Genomic DNA, 23,535 nt, shown 5'->3' with positions numbered 1-23,535 from the left:
TTTAGCTATTAAGAGTCAAATTTAGGTAGGCCTATATTTCATCATTAACTCACATAATATAGGCTTATGACTGCAAAACAAATGTAAAAACAACAAGAGAAATAGATTGTTTACCTGAAATTCAATTAGAATTAAAGGTCTATGGACAAAATGAATGTATTTGCTTTATGCTTTGCTTCATGGAACCAGAGCGGCTTTCTAGATGAGCGGGATCGTCAAGCTCCCAAGTTGCACATAAAGAAGCCACCAATCTGTGCCAAAACATCATCTTTCACAGTGCTTGTTTATGTTCCTAATAGTCCTGAAGTCATCCTATTCCCTCAGCCCACAGTCGTTGTCGCCAGCGTTCCCGTTATCTCCGGGTTAGTGGCTTGTGTTACTATGGACTTGGCGTCGTGACCGAGGACGTAAATAGGGTTGTCATCGGTGGAGTGGGACAAGTGGCAGACTTTGACCACGGGCCAAGACAGGTGCAGTTTCTGGACCTCCGCTTTGAAGGTGCGGCTGAAGAAGTAGTATATGAGGGGGTTGTAGACGGTGGAGGTCTTGGCAAACATACAGGGCAGCAGGCTGACCTCCGGCGGGATGCTGCGACTGTCACGGAAGATGGACCACAGACTGACCAGGCCGTAGGGAGTCCAGGAGCCCATGAAGCCCAAACTGATGAGGATGGCAATCTGCAATAAGTACAAGTAATGGTCAGAAATGTACAGTGCAGCGACCTTGGCCACTAAAGACTATCAGCAGCAGAATTTAAGTTCAAGCAAAAGTTCAATCCCTTCCACCGCGCATGTGATTGCAATAATGGGCAACTGCAGTGAAGCACCTTGAGTGGGATACATCTCCTGAACTCGGGCCAGGTTCATGGGTGTGAGCATGTTTGAATGATATAGTGATAGAAACTGGAACACCCAGAGGAAACCCACCCAGACTCATGGAGAACATGAGTCTGGGTGGCAATCAAACATGTGAAGTGCAAACCACCAATTGCTATAGAGCGGTCTGTATGGGTTAACTTCATAACTTCCTCACACCCATCTCATATTTTGCTCATCCTCGTGACCAGGGCACGTGACCACTGTGGAACAACATGTCAGCGTTCAAGCTGTTGACAAAGTCATTGATATGCTTCAAATAACGTGCCACCAATGCCGGTCATGTGTCTGCAGAATACCAACAGTAAAAGTCAGGTGGCAAGTTTTTGTCAAGCACTCTGCCGTTTCACCTGCAGCCCTCAAGCCTGGCCTGCCAAGATCTTATTGGATTCCGCGCAAAGACTTCCATGAAGAAATGTTGTAAGTGTTTCAGAAGGCAGAAGCGGCATGAATGTCTGCCGAATCAACAGGCAAAGCACAAACACTTGCTCCATCAGAGTTGAAAGATATTATTCAGTTTGTTCTGAATATGAGACAGCATGTTGGCTGATATTTCCTCACTTGAATTGCATTTCGTGCAGGTCGCTCCCAGGCTGAACCAGCAGAACGGCACTCTGCCTCTACCCTCAGGCAGTCATTCTTCTAAACGTCTGAACATATCCCCCATAAACCATGGGGGATTTATGCTGCTAAACTCTCCCACACAGGCCAAAACTGTGAACCTGACTTGGCATTGCTGCTGTGCCCGTAGGCAGCGATTTTCCCCAATGGGTGAGTCAAAAAAACAAAACTGAACAAAAAGATAAAAGATAAGCCAGTCCCTCAAACTCGTGCCAATAAGCCTGGCGCTCTCTTCATAGAGTGGATCATTGTGCCAACGCATCGATAATGGTTATGTCCTCTGAATCACATCGCAATTAAGGCAGCACCGAGAGATCAGCAACAATGAGGAGGAAGAAGGGCCCAGTGACTCCTGAGAACATCCTGGGGGTGGAGGTGGAGGCAGTGCAGGACTACAAGTATCTGGGGGTACACATTGACAATATACATGGACTGGACAAAAAACACAGATGAATTCTATAAAAAAGATCAAAGCCGGCTGTATCTGTTGAGGAGGCTGAGCTCTTTTAACATCTGCAGGACCAAGCCCCCAGCTTTTATGAGTCAGTCGTTGCCATGCTGTCTAGTGATGGGATTTACGTCTCTTTCCTGGGAACCAAGTCTATGGGATCCATTCATTTCACAGAGCCGTTTAAAAGACTGGCTCTTTTTAATATACATAAACATATCAATTCCTCACATGGGCCTCACACTTACGATCAGCAGCCGGCGGTGTATTTTGATGATGTTGGGCATGCGGTTATAGCTGGTCCCCGACTTCATGTAGGTGACGTAGAGCTTTATGGCGATGCCGAAGTAGCAGGTGATGATGACGACGGAGGGGAGCGCCAGGTTGAACACGAACATGGTGATGACGAAGGAGAAGCCCTCCTCCTTCATGTCGCCCCAGGCCAGGGTGCAGGACAGGCCAAAGGGCTCGGGACCGTAGCGCCCCCAGCCCAGGAGCGGGAGCAGTGCCCACAGCAGAGCATAGAGCCAGATCCACACGCACAGCAGCTTTGCGTTCCTCCAGCTGATCTTCTCCTCTGCACAGACGAAAAGGGGACACATTGAGTGGCTGGTTTAGTTTTTTTTAGATGTCAGGACAAAGTTATTACTCGCTCGCTATTGGGTGAATCAACAACAATCATGCAGAGTTGGAAGCAAATCCCAGATGCTCGAGCAGCATTTCCCCCCCCCTTTTTTTCGTGATATGGCATGGTGCCTGAGCACTGGTCTGGGGATTGGAAGGTCGCTTGTTCGAGCCCAGCCTGAGCACATTTTGTCATTTTGTTCCTGGGCAGTCACACCTCATTGCCCAAAATCCTGCAAACCCAATGCAACCATACAGCTGGTCCACTGAATGCTATGAAAACAGAAAATTTGATTTAAAATTTGAGATTGTGTGCATACAGTACATAAAGGGGTCAAGTCCTGTTGACCCATTTATGCGCTGTGGAGTTTTTCTTATACATATACAAATAGCACATTTACAGTAGCTACAAAGAGAAACAAGCTTAAAAGATTTATTTATGCACAACAACAACAACAACAGAAACACAGAGATTGATCCCATGCATACAGTATGTAAGCATCACATGCACCCACCTCGTGACCTATAGGTAATTATCATGAGTAAGTAGGATCAGGTCCATGTTATTCGTGCCAACTGGAAGCGCATGTATTTGAATGTGTTATTTAATGGCCGTTTCCCCACTTATCCACGATGTTAAGAGTCCTTGTCTTTGGCATTTGCATCCACTGAGGAGACTACATGTCTTCTATCTAGTGCATGTGTGTGGTGTGCAACATAAGCTACTTGACTACGGGGTCCTTTACGTTGCCTCTGATAAGGCAACGTGACCCGCGTGGAGTGCCTATTGGATTTGCATAACTCTAAACAAACATTTGGAAGAAGGGAGTTCGAGAGCGTCCACAATTTGCACTTACAGTTCAGGAAACAACATCCACTTGAAAACAATCTTTGTAAGGCACATACAACACATCATGGGGGATTAAACTCAGGACTCTCTTGCTGTGAGGCGAGAGAATCTTTTGCAAATGGTTTGGTGCGATGCTGTGCTGTTTTATTTCACTGTCAGTTGGTGTCATGTGGTGAAAATGTATTATCCCGGTTCTAAGTTGATTAGTTTGGCCTTTCAGTTCTTTCTCTTGTGTATTGAGCCATTGCAGGCAAAATGGATACCAACATATGCACCGTAGACCCAGGCGCAGTTGGTTGAGCGGGTCGTCTCATGATCGGAAGGTCAGGGGTTCAAATCCCGGTTCCTGCTAGGGGAGTATGAATGGGTGAGTGGTTCCTTGATCAAAGCGCTTTGGGTGCCTATGTAGGTGAAAAAGTGCTATATATGTTGAGACCATTAAAGGAATATTTCAGGATTTTTGACATAGGGCCTAATATCCAAGTTATCCAGTATTGTTGATTTCTGGATATTGTTTTAATTTTTTTTCTTATTCATGCAGTCAAGAGTTTAGCTGTGCTTGGCTAGTGCTAGGCTAGTGCTAGGCTAGCGCATGTCTATGGTAACTAGTAGCCTGCACTAAAAACCTCTTCAAAATCATGGGGTCGTCCTCCAAATGTTGCCAAATCTGATTTGTGGCAGTGTTTTAATTTAGTTTAGTCGACTTTTGTCGAAAATGTAATTCAATTTTAGTCTGGTTTTAGTCAAAAGAATATCTTCAATTTTAGTCTAGTTTTAGTCGACTAAAATTGCAAGTAAATTTAGTCGACTAAATTTAAGACGAATTTAGTCGACTTTGCATTGATAATATTCATTATAATCATATTTAATCTTGTTCCTCTGCTTCATGTTTCTGCTCCACATGAACAAAGCTCAGAGCTGATCCTTTGGCAGTGAATTTACATGATCTGAGGTTCTTTCAGATGGTCAATAGAAGTTTGGATGATTTTAGTCTCTCCCTTTCATTTTTATTTAGTCTTATTTTAGTCGACTAAAATATCTGCACATTTTAGTTTTACTATAGTTTTAGTCTCATGAAAAACTTTTAATTTAGTTTTAGTCCAATTTTGGTCGTCAAAATAACACTTTGACTAAAATTAAGACTAAATATTTTAGTCGACGAAATTAACACTGATTTGTAGAAAGCTCCTTTGTGAATGCCGGCTGCCGGTAAACAAACTACTGTAGATCCGGTAACCTAGCAGATCACTCCACCGCTGCGTAGCTTACAACCTGGAATGCTGATGCTGCTCAAATATAAGCTATTTTAAATAGAAAATGGTTATGTTCAAAACATTATTCACTCAACACAGACATTTATATTGGTAGTCTGGTATTATAAGTGATTTGCCTCAGGTGCACTGTGCTTGGGTCAGACTGTTTTTAATGCAGGCTACTAGTTACCATAGACATGCGCTAGCCTCGCACTAGCCTCGTTTGGGGGAATCAACAACTTTTTCAATTTACTGTTTCGAACAACGTTAACTTAACACAGAATTTAAAAAAAAAGCAATGTATTCTCTGACATTAAAAAGTAGGGATGCACCAATACCGATACCAGTATCGGGTATCGGGCCGATACCACATGCTTGTACTCGTACTCATTCATGAGGTCCCGATACCGGAAACCGATACCATTTGACATGCGGCCAGCGCACCTACGAGGTGCACCTCTCAGCTGAGGAGAGAAAATAGCAACGAACTGGAGAATTCTTTAGTGGAAGTTCGATGTTCCGATGTTCCCCTGTCAATACAAGTGGGGGAACATCGGACCCGGGGAACATCGGACCCGGGGAACATCGGTACGCACCCGGAAATACAATACCCCACATAGAGCTGACTTTATTACAGACTGCGCTCTCTAAATCAGAGTCTGTGCTGGATTTAACCAGAGCTAAATGTTGTTAGTGCTGCAGCGTCTGCAGTGTTTACAACATACAGGCTAACGTTGCTAACTCGCGTCTGGCGGTCTTGGCCATTCTGACGCGTTTTATGCCCAGGGGTTTATTCATCTGAAAAACTAACCCTGCGACTAAAAAGTCCTCAGAAAATCCAACGTAAAGACATACAGCATGTCCATTTTGAGCGAAAATGAGCTGCAGCAGAACAATGAAAACGCTGTAGCTACTCGCTAAGTTGCTACAAAACACACGAGAAAATCTACACGGAGCTGAAGTAAAGACGAAAAGAGACCATTTAAGAAACCATCTTAATACTATCGTTGAATAAAAATACATACATGAATACAGCACAGGCATTGGGGAGCTGCAATGAAAATTAAAAATTATATTGAATGAAAATTAAAATAAATAAATAAATAAATGGCATCAGCACAATTCTAATATAACTGCTCTTAAATGTGTAGGAAGAGTAAGAATGTTGAACAAAAAGCCTTGTACTCGTATCGGTATTCGGTATCGGCGAGTACTTAAATCCAAGTACTCGTACTCGTATCGGTTTTAGAAAAAGTGGTATCGGTGCATCCCTATTAAAAAGCCTCATGTTTGAGAAGAGAATACATCGACTTGCACAACACGGCTCAGAGACAGCCTGAGGACTAATTCTCCCACTCACAGCTCCCACCTGAGCTGAGCTGTGAGCGAGTTTTGCAATAATTAACCTTCAGGATCCGGCGCTCTCCATCGGTGAGATATTGATCACATCCATGTACAGGAGGTAGAGCACATTGAGCTATTTGGTAAGAAGGGAAGCAATTTAAACTGTTGTGATGATACAAACTTCTTTAATTCAGAGTATTAGCTGGTCCACCACTCTTTAAAATTAGACACTTTCATGAAAGACATTGAAGAGCGAGGAAAGACACTATCTCTCTCTATTGAACCCCCGATACTGAATCGCTTCCCTGTGTGCAAACGTGCTGCAGCATTTTAATCTGACTGCAGGCGATGGATGGAGGTCTGGCCATGCAAGCCCGATAAGATAAAACAAGATATGATCAACTTTATTGACTCCAGAGAGGAAATTTGACTTGGGCATGTGATGCAATAAGAGCTAGCAAAAACACCCAATAAGACAGTACACATTAATCACGGCAATATTGTAATTTTAATGCTCATTTTTCAGTCTTCTCAAAACTGATTAATGCAGGACTAAGTAACTAATGCCCCTAGAGGCCATAAGCGCCACTGCAGGTGTCGTAGCACATTTTTTTACTCATTAATTGTCCGTGAGGGTAAATACTACACTGACAGAAAAAAACAAAGGGAGAGAGGGATATTGTACATCCAAGTACATAATGGAGATCATTTTTTTCACTCAAACTTAAATGCTGTAAATACTGTTTAAAGTGGTGCTAGCTCGCAGTTAGCTTTGCCCGTTAGCCTGTTAGCTTCTTCTTCGTGATTCTATTCTATTATACACCTATGGTGACATGAAAGACCCCCCAATCATCCCAATAACACTTGTATTACCCCCAGAGGGACTAAGAACAGGATTTATTATGGTAAGCAAGTTACTTGGTACTACTTTAAGTTGCTGGAAGTGTTTAAAATGCCCATTGCAAACGGAACCTTAAATTTGAAGCTTAATTTGAAATCTAATTGCAATTGCAGTGGGGCATAACAAAAAATGCAATGAGATATTACATGCACACAATATAAAAGAAACATACTACTTGGAAAAAAAGGTTGGTATAAAGCAGTTTAGTAGTATTGTTTGGATGATGAGAGAGTTTGACCACTGCGCAAGGCCTTCTCCAGCACATCCCAAAGATTCTCAATGGGGTTAAGATCTGGACTCTGTGGCGGCAAATCCATGAACAAATAAAACAACAAAAAAACCTCATTGCCAAAGTGAACATGTGCCACGGTCAGCCTTCCTTCATGTAAACATTTGACTGCAATCCGCCATTGGCTTTTATTGTCTTTATTGTTTATGTACAACAATAAGGCTTTATCTTTACATCCTCCTGACCATAATGTCTCCTCACCTCCTGTTCTTCCTCAGCTGAATATCAGCCAGTCCTGAAACCTTGTTCTGGTCTATTAATAATCCACACTCATAACGCCTTACGCATGACACACAGCCACGGAGACAGCTGTGCATTGATCAGCATTTCAGCAGCATAATGATCTTCCCCTTGTCCACATTCAGTCGCTTTTCCAGTTCCCTCTGAAATAAACCATTTTATGGCATTTACTGCGCCACAGCATACGTCACAAAATGGTGTCACTGTTCACCTTTCTTAAAAGTTTGTGAAGGCTCTCATTCATCCAGTATGTATCCATTGTAGAAAAAGGTTGAATCATCAACTGGACTGGGCAGGTTGCTGTGAGCATTACATAGGTGATTACATAGGAGCAGTACATAGGTGAAACCAAACAACCTCTCTTCAAAAGAATGGCGCAACACCGGGGGGGAAACAGCAGTGGTCCACAGTCGGCTGTCTGTCTCCATCTAACCACACTTTTGAAGACAAAGAGGTTAAAATATAGGGATAAGAGATGGTACGAACGGGGAGTAAAGGAAGCCATCCTCGTAAAACAACAGAAACCAAGCCTCAATACAGGTGAATGACCCTCCTTTGGCTAATGGGTCGCCTACGCCCATTGAGTCAGCAACAGAGCAGAAACAAAGACCTGCTAGTTGAGTGATACTGTAAACAACTTGAACAGGATTTTTTTTTTTGTTGCCAGTCTGGGTCTTTTTAGTCTCCACCAGTTTGGGTAATCATGTCTTTTATGACCTGACGAGCTTGAAGAAGCTTCTGTGACTAGTAGGGAAACGTCCTCAACTTTACCAACCCAGCCCAGTCGGTGATTTAACCTTTTTCTACCTTAAAGCAAAAAGTGTTTAATGCATCTTTCGCACAAACTTGCGTTGAGACCAGAAGAGGTCAAAGTACTTGGTTGCATTACTTGAGTACCCATGCAGTTACCACAAGTCACATTTGACTCCAACCTTCTTCAAATGTAGTACTATAAAAGTATTAAGTTCTCAACAAATAATCCACTTGAGTAAAGTACAGATGCTTAAAAACACTATGAGTACAGTACTTCTATATGCACCTGTTATTAAGACCTCACTGGAGCTGCTGAAATCACGTGTTTTCTGTCTTGACGACTTGCCGGGCTTCTATGTCAGAGCCATCAGGGACTGTAAACCTCAGCATGATGTTTGCTCAGGCTTGTGTAAGTGGTGGCAGTTGCTCTGACGTGCTTGGTTTCCGTCAAACGCCTTGCCATTGGACTGACAACGCTTTCCACATGACAATGAATCACAACAGTCCTATTCTTTGATCTGTCTGTTTTCATTCCAATTCATAAAATATTACACCTTCCCAATACCACAAGACTGAGATCAGGGTCTAATCAGGATGAAAGCAGATCGAGAAAGGGTCTAAAAATGGTGTAAAATGTATCTAGATTTTAGCTTCTTTTTCCCAATAAGCTCCTACAATGTTTATATTTCCAAGATCTTGTATTGATGATCAGAAAGTGTGATTTGTATGTGCTGTAAACTGTATGTTAAATGTCTTATAATAATTTGTTTTTTTGTAGAAATTGGCTGCTCTGCGCTGGGTGTGGCCTCCAGATTGATGGGCACCACCCACCATTTGGAGAAGATCTAAGCCATATGGGCTGGTCCACTCCACATGCACTGTGGTTCAAAAAAGATTAAAAAAAAGAAAGCGTGATGCGAAACCACTTTCCTCCCGCTTCTTTGCATGAACGCAGCCTCTTTAGCCCTCCATCTTCTGGACACAGTTTATCACCAACTCAGCGTTCAGGACCCATCATTGTGAGCTGTACTCTCTGCTCTCTTGACAAGAGACAGAAGAACAAGGGTAATCATCTACAGGCCCTCCTGGGTAAACTGCCCTCATATCGTTTTCTGTCTCCAGCCTGCAGTGGGTACAACTCCCGCTCCTCTAAGCGACTTCTTCTCTCTCTGTTCCGAGGATCCACACTCAACTGGGCAGAACAGCTTTTTCCTGCGCTGCTCCCCGGTCATGGAATGATATTCAAAACTCTCTCCGGCTTCAAGAACTCATTCCCATGAGCTCCTTTAAATCGGCACTGTCTGACAGCCTAACCCAAGAGTATTCATGTTATTCTTGAATTGATTGTAAAATTGTTTATATTGTGCTTAATTGTTATGGTATCACTTTAGATTAAGGTGTTCTCATTAAATATTAATAAAGATTAAAATTAATTTTAGGGTTAGGGTAAGGGTTAAGGTTAGGGTTAGGTTTAGGCTAATGGCCAGATAAAAGTATAATAAGCAGTGTGTTAATACTTTACAAGCATATTATTAATGCTTATTAGTACCTTATTAATACTTAAAGAGACAAGATGCATGTTGGTCATTTTATACTCACTACTGCCACCTCAGGTCATACGTGTAACCGCAGTCTCTATATTAAGCTCGTGCATGACGGCACTTTGGACCCGAATTAACAACTTTTTGAGTGACAGGGCAGGATTATAGAGGCAGTTGTGGTGAACAGGTCTGGACTCATTCTACACATTAGGCTGGAACATGAAGGGGGATGAAAATACTTAGTTTTAACATTTTTAAACTCTGTATAGTCCCTTTAACGAGCATTCCTTAATATAAAGCGTTACTGTTATTTATCTCAAGGGATTTCCTGGTTAAAGAAAGGTTATATAAAAACTAAAAAAATCTGGCAATGCCGAAACATTGTCTTCACCTTTGGCAATTCACCTTTGGACATCGGCTACTTGAGTGTGTGATGCTGTTAATTTTATTTTTGAATGTCGGGATAATGACACTCTCTTACCAGTTTCAGCTAGCATCTTCACCAGGTCTTTTGTATTTGTTCTTTGTTCTAGTTTCAAGTCAGACACTAAGAAGAAAATGCATATGTGTCTTAGTGTATGTAGACATCTGGTTCCCACAGTAGCTCCTTCAATACTAGGGGTGTGACGGTTCACGGGGATGTATTGAACCGTTTCGGTTCGGCCTGTTTGGTTCGGTCCACTTGCGTACCGTTTCGGTGTATTATTTTCATTAAATAATGTAAATTTATTATTAGCGTCATATTAAGTGCCGCGGAACAAAGTTCCTACGCGAGTTTCCGCACGGTCGCTATTGAGTGACGTACATTGAAGCTGCATGAGTAGTTGAGAGAAACGGCATCATGGTAACAGCGAAAGAGAAGCCAGAGCTTGAAGACCCTGCCACATCACTACAGGCTCCTGTTTGGGAACACTTTGGCTTTCCGGTTAAAATTCATGACGGGGACAGAGGAGTGGATGAATCCAAAGTTGTACGCCGACATTGTTCCACGGAGATCGGGTATGCAGCAGGCAACACATCAAACATGTTAACGCACTTAAAATGGCATCATCCGAATGTGAATACCACGTCTACAAAAGAAAAGCAGCCTTGTTCAAATACCGCTAACGTCGGCATTCAAACAACCCCTGTCAAGTAGTTCGGATCAGGCAAAAGCAATCGTATAGGTGTATTCATCGCTACGGATTTGCGCCCATATTCAGTTGTTGAAGGTGCTGGCTTTAAGTATTTGATTAAAAGTCTTGAGCCTCGCTACAATATCCCATCACGTCCGCACTTCAGCCAAAAAGTTATACCAGCACTTCATGAAAAAGCTCAAACTGATGTGATCAACAAGCTATGCGCTGGAGTGCGCTTACTGTATCACTTACTTACAGTATTTAATTTTTTTATTTTAAATGTTACAAAAGGTGTATTTCATTATAAGAGTGCAATTTTTTTTTAAATATCACCCAAATGGGTCGCCTTTATTTATTTTATGCAAGAATTATATTGTGTATTGGCAGCTTTTCAAAAGAAACATTTTGTTATTTCTTATTTATTTGTACCGAAAATCAACTGAACCGAGCCCTCCAAAACTGTGAACTGAACCGAATACAATTTTAGCGTACCATTACACCCCTATTCAATACTAGAATAGAATTAAAAGCTAATGAATAAGAATGGTTCTTTCACACGGTTATAAAAGGCTCTATAGATTGTGCAGTGCAGTGGAGTGCTCTCATGAGCCACTCTAAAAAAAAACGTGCCCTTATTCATTGGCTTTCAACAAAAGCTGAGCTGAATATTGTACATTATTGCTATTAGCTTGTATATATTTGTACCTTTGTATGTTGTCTAGTTTATTTTCTGATCTGAAACTTGTACAGCACTTTGGGCAGTGTTCGCCGTACTTTAAGTGTCCTTGGCCTTGACGAACCAACATCTACAGAGAATGAACATCCGTCTACATATACCTTGAAAGCTTATAAGGCTGTATGAGTCGCTGGAGTGACCATGACATGCCTGCACATGCACTGAACCTTTTTATTGTGGGAAAGTAAACCTGCAGCGAATGTTTTTTGTTTGCTTTTCAATTTTGTTTTCCACATTCTTCGATATGTTTTCTTGCTATTGAGAACGAACAGGGGAAGGCCAGTCCACTTGGTTTATTTAACAGCATCACAACATCGCCTAAAGCAGTGATTCTCAACTGGTTGGTCGGGACCCAAAAGTGGGTCATAAGCTTATTCCATTGAACAGCATGGAGACACTACGAGAGTCTGGAAACTTGATGTTAACATATCTACTGCTTGTTCAATAAAAACTGTGTGGAAAGTACAATAATTTATATGATATTATGACAAATTACATTTATATTTTGGTTGCAGCTTGTTATCCTACTGGTGGGTCCTGAAGCCATAAAATGCACCCATGCAGAAACAATAACATTGCATAAAGACAAAAGCTCTGTATTAAACAAATATGAGAAAATCAAATATTTTTCTCCCAAAAAATGATGATTATCTCGAGCTCACCTTGGACAATAACTACTTTTGAACACCACACCAGGGAAACGTTCACAACAAAGACTCCATGTTCAGTGCTCTTCTTGTCGCCCCTCATCTTCTGCTGCTGCTCTACAAGTGCATCATTCAATCCATTCTGCTGTACTGCTCCCCCTGTTTTTGTTTTCCCCATGCTGTCAGTCTCCCATAAAAAGAAGGTCCTCAAAATCACTCGTGCTGCATCTAAAATCAAACGCTCCCCCACACCCAACATCTCAGAACTCAACGACGGAGCAATAGCCCAAATTGCTAAATCCTTAGACACTGAGCACCCTCTCCTCCTCTCTGCATGCAGATAGCGGACACTTGAATATAGGATCCGTTTTAAGAGAAGATTTGTCTCATCAGCCATTGATTTTCTCAACAAGCTACCGCGCTAATGTATAACTCATACCTTGTTTAATGTCATCTTTGTTGTCTTTTGTGCTCCCCTTTTGTGTTACATGTTGAATGGATGGCTATGGAAACAAATTTCCCTTAAAGAGGGGGTATTATGCTTTTTTCAATCACATAGCACCAGTCTATAGCACACTACAACGATGACGAAACCTTCTGTTGGTCTGTAAATGCAGTAAATTAGAATAACTGCCTTGTATAAAATTGCTCTCTCAAAATGGCTGTAGTGAATGTCTTGAAATAGGCCTCTGTCTCTTTAAGAACCTCTGACCCTTTCCGACACGCCCCCTCCACACGCTGTCTGTGGCATCAGTGGGGAGGGGGTTCTGCTGAGGAGCAGTGGTTGGTTACTCGGCTGGTGACGAAAGCTCGGAGGCGTCTCCAGGAGGTGGGGGCGTTCCTCGGAGGACTCAGGCAAACCTATCCCTATAATGGCTGCCATCAGAGTTTTTACAGATTACTCAAAAATACGTGAACACTTCAGGCATGTTTTTAATGAGGGAATGACATAATAACATGATGTAAAGCTTGAAAGAGTCGATTTTGCACAATACCCCCCCTTTAAGGGACAATAAAGAATCTAATCTAAATATGGTGAATACATGCATAGACCCCTCCTAGAACTGCCACCCCTCCCAGAACCACCACCTTAACGTGGTGAGCACCCAAATGATCCTGGGAGCTAAGTTGTCGGGGACCTTCGTGCCCCTGGTAGGGTCTCCCAGGGCAAACGGGTCCGAGGTGACGGGTCAGACGGTTCAGGAGCCTCTTATGAGAGACCAACAACCCGGCTTGAATCATGAGGCCGTCCCTCTGTGGACCCACCACCTGCAGGAGGGGCCATAAGGGGCTGGTATAATGTGATATGGGCAGCTCCAACGGCTTCCCCCACGACCCGGGAACGGAAAAGTGGAATAAAATGGATGAAAGTTGGACAGAATGCATTTTTGTTGTGGTAGCTACAATCAATTCCGATCCACTTTGTACATGAGGTTTCAAGTTTAAAGACACAACTATCCAGGAACAGCAATCAGTCCAATCAGCTTTCGGATCAATGGACAACTTGCATGTAGCCTCCTATACAATTGTCTGTCTGAATTGTTTGTCTAAAATCTTGTTTTCCCTCTGTCTGCTGAGAAGAGATGGACCAACAAGGACAACAGATTACACTGAGGTCGTAAGTGGGCGAGTGAGCGCTGCTGTGGGTTCAGAATGTGATCGAGTCAGGTGCTTTTCAAGAATCCATGTGCACAACGCTTATTTTGAGAGGAGGTCTGAGGCACAACTGACTTGTAAAACAAAATTAAATGCTTATAGCTTCGGGACACCTGCTTCAACCGATTAGGTCTTATTTTATAGTCTTCAATTTCAGGGCACATTTCATGCAATGTTTGGATTCACTGACATGTGATGCAGACACCACAGACTACGAGCTGTGAAAGCAGTTTCAGGTCAAAAGGATTACGCCTAAACCCAAAGTGGTTTTCCGGTAGAAATTTTACAGTGTCATATAAGGTGCTCTAACCATTGCAGAATATACAAACATACACAAAGATTGTGTGTAAGGCCATATACTGTAATTATGGAGTCGAATCAATTGCCTTGCTTTGAAAAGTAAACAGAAACAGCACATTACAAAATAATCAATGATGAATACTACTATGTGTGTGCATCTTTTTGAGCTTTCCTGCGCTGCACCCAGGCCTAAAGGTTTAAGCACATAAACCAAACAGTGTGCTGGCCTAAGCGTCATGAGTTCTATCTTTCCACACTCTTCACTTTCTTTTCTGTTGAGCTGTCTAGTGATGGTCAGATGGGACCACATGGAGTGTGTGACACTCTTCCCTGATTGGATCAACAGTGTGACACCAGAAGATGGTACACTGACCAAAAAGTATTTCAACGCTACACTTTTTTCTTGGACTGCCTTAAAGAGGGGGTATTATGCTTTTTTCAGCCACATAGCACCAGTCTATGGCACACTACAATGATGACGAAACCTTCTGTTGGTCTGTCAATGCAGTAAATTAGAATAACTGCCTTGTATAAAATTGCTCTTTCAAAATGGCGGAAGCAAATGACTTGAAATAGGCCTCTGTCTCTTTAAGAACCTCTGACCCTTTCCGACACGCCCCCTCCACACGCTGTCTGTGGCATCACAACACTGCGCTCGTTGTCTCAACTGTATTGAAACTACGATCGGTGCATTTTAATTTTTATTGTTGGAAAGGAGCTACTGTTTATCACTTTGTGAACAATGGCCACACAGGATATTATTTGGAGACAAACCTTCCACACCGGACGCTTGGAAGGGGCTCTTGCCTGAAAAATAACTGCTGTTTGGAGGCTTCTCTTTGCATCTGCCATGCCTTATGGATCTCTAACTATACCCCCATGGACGACACCAGGATCTGCAGGAGCCCATACGATTCAAAGACTGACATTATCTGTGCAGGTGGACAGTGGTTTTTCGAGGTTACCCCGTTAGCTTGTTATAATCGACTACAGCTCATTGTTGATGAAAAGTCTGCAATAAACCACAAATGTGTAAAGCCAGGCTCATTGTGTGATCATCGTAAAGGCTGCTTCAAGTAGTTGCCTGCTTTATTGACGTTATTTGTGCATAATATGCTGCCTGTTTTCAATGAATGTTGTGAAGGTGAAGGTTGTTAGCTTGTCGTGGCTAATAGTGCCTTAGCTCCGGGAGAAAACCACTCGGCTACGACTCACTGTAGATGAAATGTGAGCAATAAACTACAAAATCAACAAGCCAGGCTCCGTGTGTGATCATCATAAAGGCTGCTTCAAGCAGTTGCCTGTTTTAGTGACGTTTTCAATGCATAATATGCTGCTTGTATTCAGTGAATTTTCCCGTTAGCTTATCGCGGCTAGCTTGTTAGCTCCGGGAGAAAACCACTCGGCTATGACCCATTGTAGATGAAATGTGAGCAATAAACTTCCAAATCAACAAGCCAGGCTCCGTGTGTGATCATTGTTAAACGGTTCTTTATGTGTGTGGTGGTTTTATTGACTTTATGTGTGCATATTTCTCGTTTTCACGTGATGACTCGAGGTTTAGCTTAGCATTAGCTTTCTCCGGAGGCTCTGTGCATCATCAAGGCCCAGCGCAGAACCAGACACTGAAATAAGCGTTCTTGTCACCGGTTTTAATCCTGGGTGTTTCGGTAACAGAAACACTGATGTGTGTCTTTGTAAAAGTCTGCGGTGGCTCCGGTTCACAACACATGAGGCTAATCCTCCATGATGACTCTGTTTACATCTTAGGGCTAGACACTGCGGGGAGGGGGCTCTGCTGAGGAGCAGTGGTTGGTTACTCGGCTGGTGACGAAAGGTCGGAGGCGTATCCTGGAGGTCGGAGGCGTTTCCTGAAGGAATCAGGCGTTTTATCCCTAAAATGGCTGCCATCGGAGTTTTTACAGATTACTCGAAAATACGTGAATGTGCTAAGGCAACACTTCAGGCATGTTTTTAATGAGGGAATGACTTAATAACATGATGTAAAGCTTGAAAAAGTCGATTTTGCATAACACCCCCCCTTTAAGCTTTGATTACAGCACACATTCATAGTTGGATTGTTTTATCTTTGTCTTTTATTGTCCAGCACATTTTATTCTCCAGCACATCCTTAAGATTCTCAATGGGGTTAAAGGAACAGGCCACCGTTTTTCCATTCTGAGATATGTTCTTGCCTGAGCTTAGACGAGTTGATGCGTACCTGTCTGTTTTTTGTGCGTGCCCCCAGTCACGCAAAACCACCGAGATGTAGTTAGCATTTGGCCTCTCCGATTGTATTCTTATGGTCCCAAACGGGGTGAAGTGGGCACGCACAAAGACCAGACAGGTATGTACCAACTCGTCTAAGCTCAGGCAAGAATATAGCTCAGAATGGAAAAACGGTGGCCTGTTCCTTTAAAGCAGTACTAAGTAACTCCAGCCCTAGAGGGCATAAGCGCAACTGCAGGTGTTGTAGCAAGTTGCGATTTTTTAACTTTAATTAATTGTCCGTGAGAGTAAATACTACGCTGACAGAAAAGGTGAAGGGAGAGAGGGATATTGTACATCCAATTACACAATGGAAATAACTTTTTTCACTCAAACTTGGTCGTAAATACTGTTTAAAGTGGCGCTAGCTTGCAGTTAGCCTTGCCCGTTAGCCTGTTGGCTTCTTCTTCGTGATTCCATTAATGTGTATTGGTTGCTCCGGTCCGGTGGCAGTCAATTTGCAATTGTGGTTTTCTGGCCCGAGACACCAGGGGGAGATGAAAGACCCTCCAATCATCCCATTAACACTTGTATTACCTCCAGAGGGACTACGGGAAGGATTTATTAAGGTAAACAAGTTGCTTAGTACTGCTTTAAGATATGGACAATCCATATGTGAGAATGATTCTCCCTGGCCTTAACCACTCTTTCACAGTGTGAGCCCAATGAATCCTGGCATTGTCATCTTGGAATATGCCAAAGTAGAAATCCATTGATAGAATAACCTGGTCATTCAGGAATCCACATGGTGACTTTTCTTTTTCAGGAAGTATACTAAAGAGATTCAGAAAAGGTATTGCAGCAGCCATTCAAATGAACAATGAAATGAACACAGCACTGATCATATGCACTGCTTGCATTGTGAGCACGTTCTTGTCCTTGTTGCACTTACGGGGAGAATGCATGTTGATGGACACGATGAAGCGCACTATGGCCATGATGACCAGGTTCATGATACTGGCCACCCCGAAGAAGAAGCCCGCCAGCCCATAGTACACGCAGGTCGCGTTGCCCCCCAGCCAATGGTGACTCCAGGCCGAGGCCACCGCCAGCGGGTACATGGTGATCGCCGCCCCCAGGTCCGTCACCGCCAAGTTCACGCTCAGCAACTCGGGCGGCTTCAGTTTAGATGATCGTTTGAAGGCCATGATGAGCACGAGCAGATTCCCCACAATGGAGAAGACAGCTGAAGGAGAGGGCAGAAGAAAAGAAATGTAAATGGACAAGGAAAATATGTTCCAGCAAGACAATTAGTTTGATTATTTCAAGTGCTGTTATTGCATGCCATCAGCAAATCAGGACTTTATTACTGTTATTACTGCAATCCTGAATGCACATAATACAAGCGCAAGAAGAAGTTTCAATAGGAAAGCCATGTTCTTGCATAAAGATATCAACATAGGGGCTGGAGGTTTTGTCAGTGCACATAAATCAACGGGTATTTGCATGGCGCCTGACAACAACCGCATTTGATCGAAATACAGTACAGCCAAGATAAACACGAAAACATGTCACATCTTCCCATCGAAGGAAAGAGTAACAGATCGCAGGCTTTCTGAAAAATGAAATGTGCTGCAGTTGAACCAATTTGGGACCTATATAGATCAGTAACCACGGCAACACACGGCTGCATAGGCTTTAAGGAGGGCAGCAAATGTTTCACAAGGATTCTCCAAACAGAAAATTCACAAAAGGTTAAATGTCTTTCCAGCACAAAAGCAACATCCTTGGACGCTATTGTGAGCTCATTTGTGCTGAGAGGTGACAATAAACTTTGTGCCAGCTTTATAAGTCACTATAATTATAGTCACATCATTGAACCAAACCATTTTACCATTGAATTTTTATCAGCCCTACACCTAAAAAAAACAACACACTTTCAAAAACACTAATTGTGATTGCGTTCAGGCGACAAAAGAAGGCTTATAGACAAGGTTTTTCTTTAGGAAGATAAATTGAACATGGTGTGTTGTTTGCTCATCCCTTTTCTAGCCTGACAATAGGAACCATGTTATTGAAGTGCATATCCCCTCAGGGAGGAGACCTTACAGGAGATCAGAGTGTAATAAAAGAAATTAATCAGTGAATGGGCAGCTGCTTGGTTACAACAAAGACTGTGAAATGAAGAATGGACTGAGGGAGCGAGGCTTCTCCCGTAGTGTTCCGCGCGGCCTACCTGAAGCTTGTTCATGCCAGCAATTTGACCAACTATTTAGAATAGGATGAAAATAAAAATAGTCAACGGATAAAATTAGGACGATGTTGCACATGTTAAGACATGCATGTGGAGCACTGTGTTCAATGATGACTTAAAGAGGGGAAAAAAAGGTTTCAATGGAAGGTCCATAGGAGCCAGGAACTTCCGGAGCCAGCCGCCATTTCCCTACATTTACAGGGAGAAGTTGGCCACAATACGTCCATTCTTAATTTCACAGTCTATGAGTTATAAACTCATAGACATCTGCAGCTTAAAATGACACACCAGACTTTTAGGAGCTAAAAGCTGCGCCTTTGCATTTTGGTTAATATTTCAGTTACCATGGCAGATTAAACTGCTTTTGCATAGCTTTGGTTATTTGGTCGGGACAGTGCATGTTAATGAACACACTCATACATGCAGATCTGTCCAATGCTCGACATGTGGAGTACTCTATGCCCGTGTGGACAAGTGTTTTATTTCGTGTTGGATAAGAGTTCTTTTAATGATTGGACACAGGGATTGGAGAGCCCTTGGGAGTAAGCCACTGCAAAGTTTCTCCTGTGTTTCACTGGAGCAGTTTTTCGCAGTCCTGTAACTGGTAGTGTATAGGAGTAGTTTAGTCTGGTCCTAATGGTTCGACGTTGGAGTTTTTCCCAAGCGGTTAGTTTGTGTGACATTTAGAGCGGCCCAGAGAGGTGACGCATATTCAAAGTGAATATGTTAAAACAACAAAACATCTGGACTTACGTTTAAATCAGAAGTTGACATTTCGTGGCAACACAGTTCCCAAAACCTGCCATGAGGAAGCTCCCCGGATGGAGAATGAAATATTAGCTTCTTGTTTAAATGTAAATCTTAAGATTGATTCAACAACCTAGATGACTGAGAATCTACATTGCAGATTATCTTTTCCATTCTCCTCCACAGTTTCTTCTCTCTTGGTCTGGTATGTCTGTAACAAAGACAAATCCCCCTTGGGGATCAATTAAAGTAACTCGGATTGTGACAATTCTCAAATTTGAACACACTACTTAAAGACTAGACTTAAAGCCTAGTTTGTCCAGAAAATTCTTTGCTTGAAATGTCAAGATCTTCAGCTGGGAAAATAATTGGACCTTCACTAATTAAATTGTCTTGGCTTTAAAATGGTTTACTGTCACCAGAGAGTTGCTAAACTTCATTTTATTGTCTAAAATGAAAGGACTTGAATTGAGTGCTCTGTTCATATATTGGATTTCTTTCTCAATTCAAAGTCACTCTTGTTGCCTGTGCTAGGTAATGCAATTATCCTTGGTTACTGCTCCAAAGGCTGAGCAGAGACTAATTATATAACATCCATATAGAGTCTGGCGGTTAGCTTCATGCCTTTTACATTTGTTCATAAATGTAAGAATGCACCACTCATTACCAGACCCCATGAGCTTTGCAGACCTGACCCAGCCATAAGTGCACACCTAATTAAAACCCCGCTTTGCTTTGCTGGACACATTGTACTTCATTAGCCTCTGGATTCGCTAACCCTTGCCTTCCAGCAGTCACTTATCTGCTCTTATCATTCCCCCAAAGAAAATCTTCACAATCGCCCACTTTATGATCAGTCGGCATGCTTTGACACAGCTTTTACCGTCGAGTTAGTGTTACCGAAGTCCATAGTTTTATGCAAAGCTTACTCTATACATTCAGATGGAGAACAGAGACAGGTCGAGACAATACTAGCTACTACTTGTTTTTTGTGAGTGCTTAGGTGGAGTTCTCCTGGAGAGTTAGTAGCCAAGATGACAATGTAACACTCATATTGTTCAATCTCTACAGCTGTCACTTTCTTTCCTTCTTTCTTCCATCCATCCTTGGTCTTTCTTTCTTTCCTTCCTTCCTTCCTTGCTTCCTTCACTTCCTCCTTTCTTTCTTTTTCCTTCCTTCCTTCCTTCCTTCCTCCTTTCTTTCTTTTTCCTTCCTTCCTTCCTCCATCCATCTTTGGTCTTTGTTTCTTTCCTTCCTTCTTTCCTTGCTCCCTTCCTCCTTCCTTCCTCTATCCATCTTTCTTTCTTTCTTTCTTTCTTTCTTTCTTCCATCCATCCTTGGTCTTTCTTTCTTTCCTTCCTTCCTTCCTTCCTTCCTTCCTTCCTTCCTTCCTTCCTTCCTTCCTTCCTTCCTTCCTTCCATCCATCTTTCTTTCCTTCTTTCTTCCTTCCTTCCTGCCTTCCTTCCTTCCTTCCTTCCTTCCTTCCTTCCTCCTTTCTTTCTTTTTCCTTCCTTCCTCCATCCATCTTTGGTCTTTGTTTCTTTCCTTCCTTCCTTCCTTCCTTCCTTCCTTGCTTGCTTCCTTCCCTTCCTCCTTTCTTTCTTTTTCCTTCCTTCCTCCATCCATCTTTCTTTCTTTCCTTCTTTCTTCCATCCATCCTTGGTCTTTCCTTCCTTCCTTCCTTCCTTCCTTCCTTGCTTGCTTCCTTCCCTTCCTCCTTTCTTTCTTTCTTTATCCTTCCTTCCTTCCTTCCTTCTTTCCTTCTTTCTTTCTTTCTTTCTTTCTATCTTCCTTCTTTCCTGCCTTCCTTGCTTCCTTCCTTCCCTTCCTCCTTTCTTTCTTTTTCCTTCCTTCCTTCCTTCCTTCCTTCCTTCCTTCCTTCATACATCTTTCTTTCTTTCTATCTATCTTCCTTCCTTCCTTCCTTGCTTGCTTCCTTCCTTCCCTTCCTCCTTTCTTTCTTTTTCCTTCCTTCCTTCCTTTCCTTCCTTCCTTCCTTCCTTCCTCCTTTCTTTCTTTTTCCTTCCTTCCTCCATCCATCTTTGGTCTTTGTTTCCTTCCTTCCTTCCATCCATCCATCTTTCTTTCTTTCCTTCTTTCTTCCTTCCTTCCTGCCTGCCTTCCTTCCTTCCTTCCTTCCTTCCTTCCTCCTTTCTTTCTTTTTCCTTCCTTCCTCCATCCATCTTTGGTCTTTGTTTCTTTCCTTCCTTCCTTGCTTGCTTCCTTCCCTTCCTCCTTTCTTTCTTTTTCCTTCCTTCCTCCATCCATCTTTCTTTCTTTCTTTCTTTCTTTCTTTCATCCATCCTTGGTCTTTCTTTCTTTCCTTCCTTCCTTGCTTCCTTCCTTCCCTTCCTCCTTTCTTTCAGAACAGAACAGAGTAGTGAGAGAGGCCCAACTGCTTATGTTCAATCAAGCGTTTAGGTGTTTATTTGCTCTTTCCCATTATAGATGCTGGAGAGATCAGCCGTGTTGCTCGACATTCGGTACGTTTGTCACTATGAATCGCGGAACAATATGTCCTTCAAAGGTGTGAGATTTCTTCAGACATGTCTTAAGCCGCTCAATAGCTCCACTTGATGCACAAAAACTCAAAGCCACTGACTGTATGGATGAAAGCTTGCTGACCCATTCTTTTTCCGGTCCATTGGTTTTCACTTTGAAGAGAAATCACCGATACAAGCCCACTGTTCCGAATCAATAGGGCATCTTCGTCACCTTTCGAACCTATTGGATATAAATGTCATGCACAAACGATTTCAAATTTATGATTTCATTTAAAAAAAAAAAAGTCCTCAACTCTAAAGAAAGTTATGAGAACTCTAGCCCAACAAAGAAGCGATGTCAAAAAAGTGACGACAATGAGATGATTTGAGCTTTCAAATGAGGCGCTACGCTGGCCGGAACTGGAGGAGGGGCTTAAGAGGTTAACAACAAATTCGTATCAAAATAGCATAAAACCACTTTCTTCCATACATACAATCATTGACACCCTTGCAAACACAAGCAGTTGAAAACCTGTGTGCTTTTGTACCTGCTCACTATGGTCTGCGTGAATAAAACCTTTTTCTATGATGGGAAGCTTTGGTGTAACTAAGAGCACAAACAAATATGCTTACAAATACGTTCTATATACTGTTTATTATACAATTTTCATTGTTAATTTATTTTGTATCCAGGAACTACGGATGCAAACTTGCTATCTAGCTATCATCTAGTGCAGTACATCTCCGTCTCTATGAGCTTAATGTCTCTGTGCATTCCCTTAAATTAAGATTAATGTTAAGTAAGTAAAGGGTATATTCTTCAAAAGGTATGTCAAACAGTTAAGGCAACATTAAAAAGACAGAATATCTATTTTTTCTATAGTCTTTCTAGTTTCGTCTTTCAGTGTAAAGCAGCAAACATTTGTGAAAAAGTACTTTGTGCCGCATGTGTATCTTAACTTTTATGATCATGAACCAACTGCTGCACTTGTTAGCACTATGGAGGTTTCTTGAGAATGAATGAGAAAATGTTATTAATCCCGTGAAGGGCAATTCTTTGCAGTGACCCGGCCATGCATACACACAGAACATACACTTACAGTTACAGTATGTGCCACAACAGGTTCACAAAGATCCAGCACGACCAAAGAAAAACACAAACTATTTTAATTTAAAAAGCTTTTTGCGGAAGGGATAAATGAGTTTGAATAATGATTTGTACAGCTTACAGGCAAATAAAAACGCCAACCTAATTCATTTCTGACAGGATGTTTTGGCAAAGTGTGAGATAACAATTGAATTTTAATAACATTGTGCAAATGCAGCTAATCTGCATCCTTTTCTCATTCAAGGGCCTGTCACAATTGGCGTACGGGCACTTTGCAATCATTTGCGGCCTCAAAATATGAAAGTCATGCGATCACTCTCTTTTGGCGCACGGGCGTCTGCACGAGCGACCGCTATTGACCGCATGAAAAGGTGTGAATCGCAGTTGGATTATGTGGCGCAGCTGAATGTCATGCATGCACAAAATTCAGTGGCGGTCGATTGTGACTGAATAAAGCCGCAGCAGGCCGCTACGGTCGTGAGAATGGTGAGAGATAAATCGTCTCAGCCGCGCAGATGATGAGATACTGGTGAGACAC

The 23,535-nt window shown here is 42.4% G+C and overlaps 1 protein-coding gene across 1 annotated transcript in view; it reads right to left on the bottom strand.

Annotated features, from left to right (window-relative positions):
- The window catches only part of opn8b (opsin 8, group member b), a 38,749-nt gene continuing 15,214 nt past the window's right edge, over positions 1-23,535 (bottom strand). The window contains exons 2-4 of the mRNA XM_079572808.1: positions 17,357-17,650; positions 2,193-2,521; positions 1-677 (exon numbers count right to left, since the gene is read on the bottom strand). Coding sequence (XP_079428934.1) covers positions 321-677; positions 2,193-2,521; positions 17,357-17,650 — 980 coding nt within the window. The 3' untranslated portion in view covers positions 1-320. The remainder of the gene's footprint in view (positions 678-2,192; positions 2,522-17,356; positions 17,651-23,535) is intronic.

The sequence above is a fragment of the Gobius niger genome, assembly GCF_951799975.1.
Source record: "Gobius niger genome assembly, chromosome: 15".
Taxonomy (NCBI): Eukaryota; Metazoa; Chordata; class Actinopteri; order Gobiiformes; family Gobiidae; genus Gobius; species Gobius niger.
The sequence above is the reverse complement of the archived record's forward strand: the minus strand, read 5'-3'. Positions and strand labels throughout refer to the sequence as shown.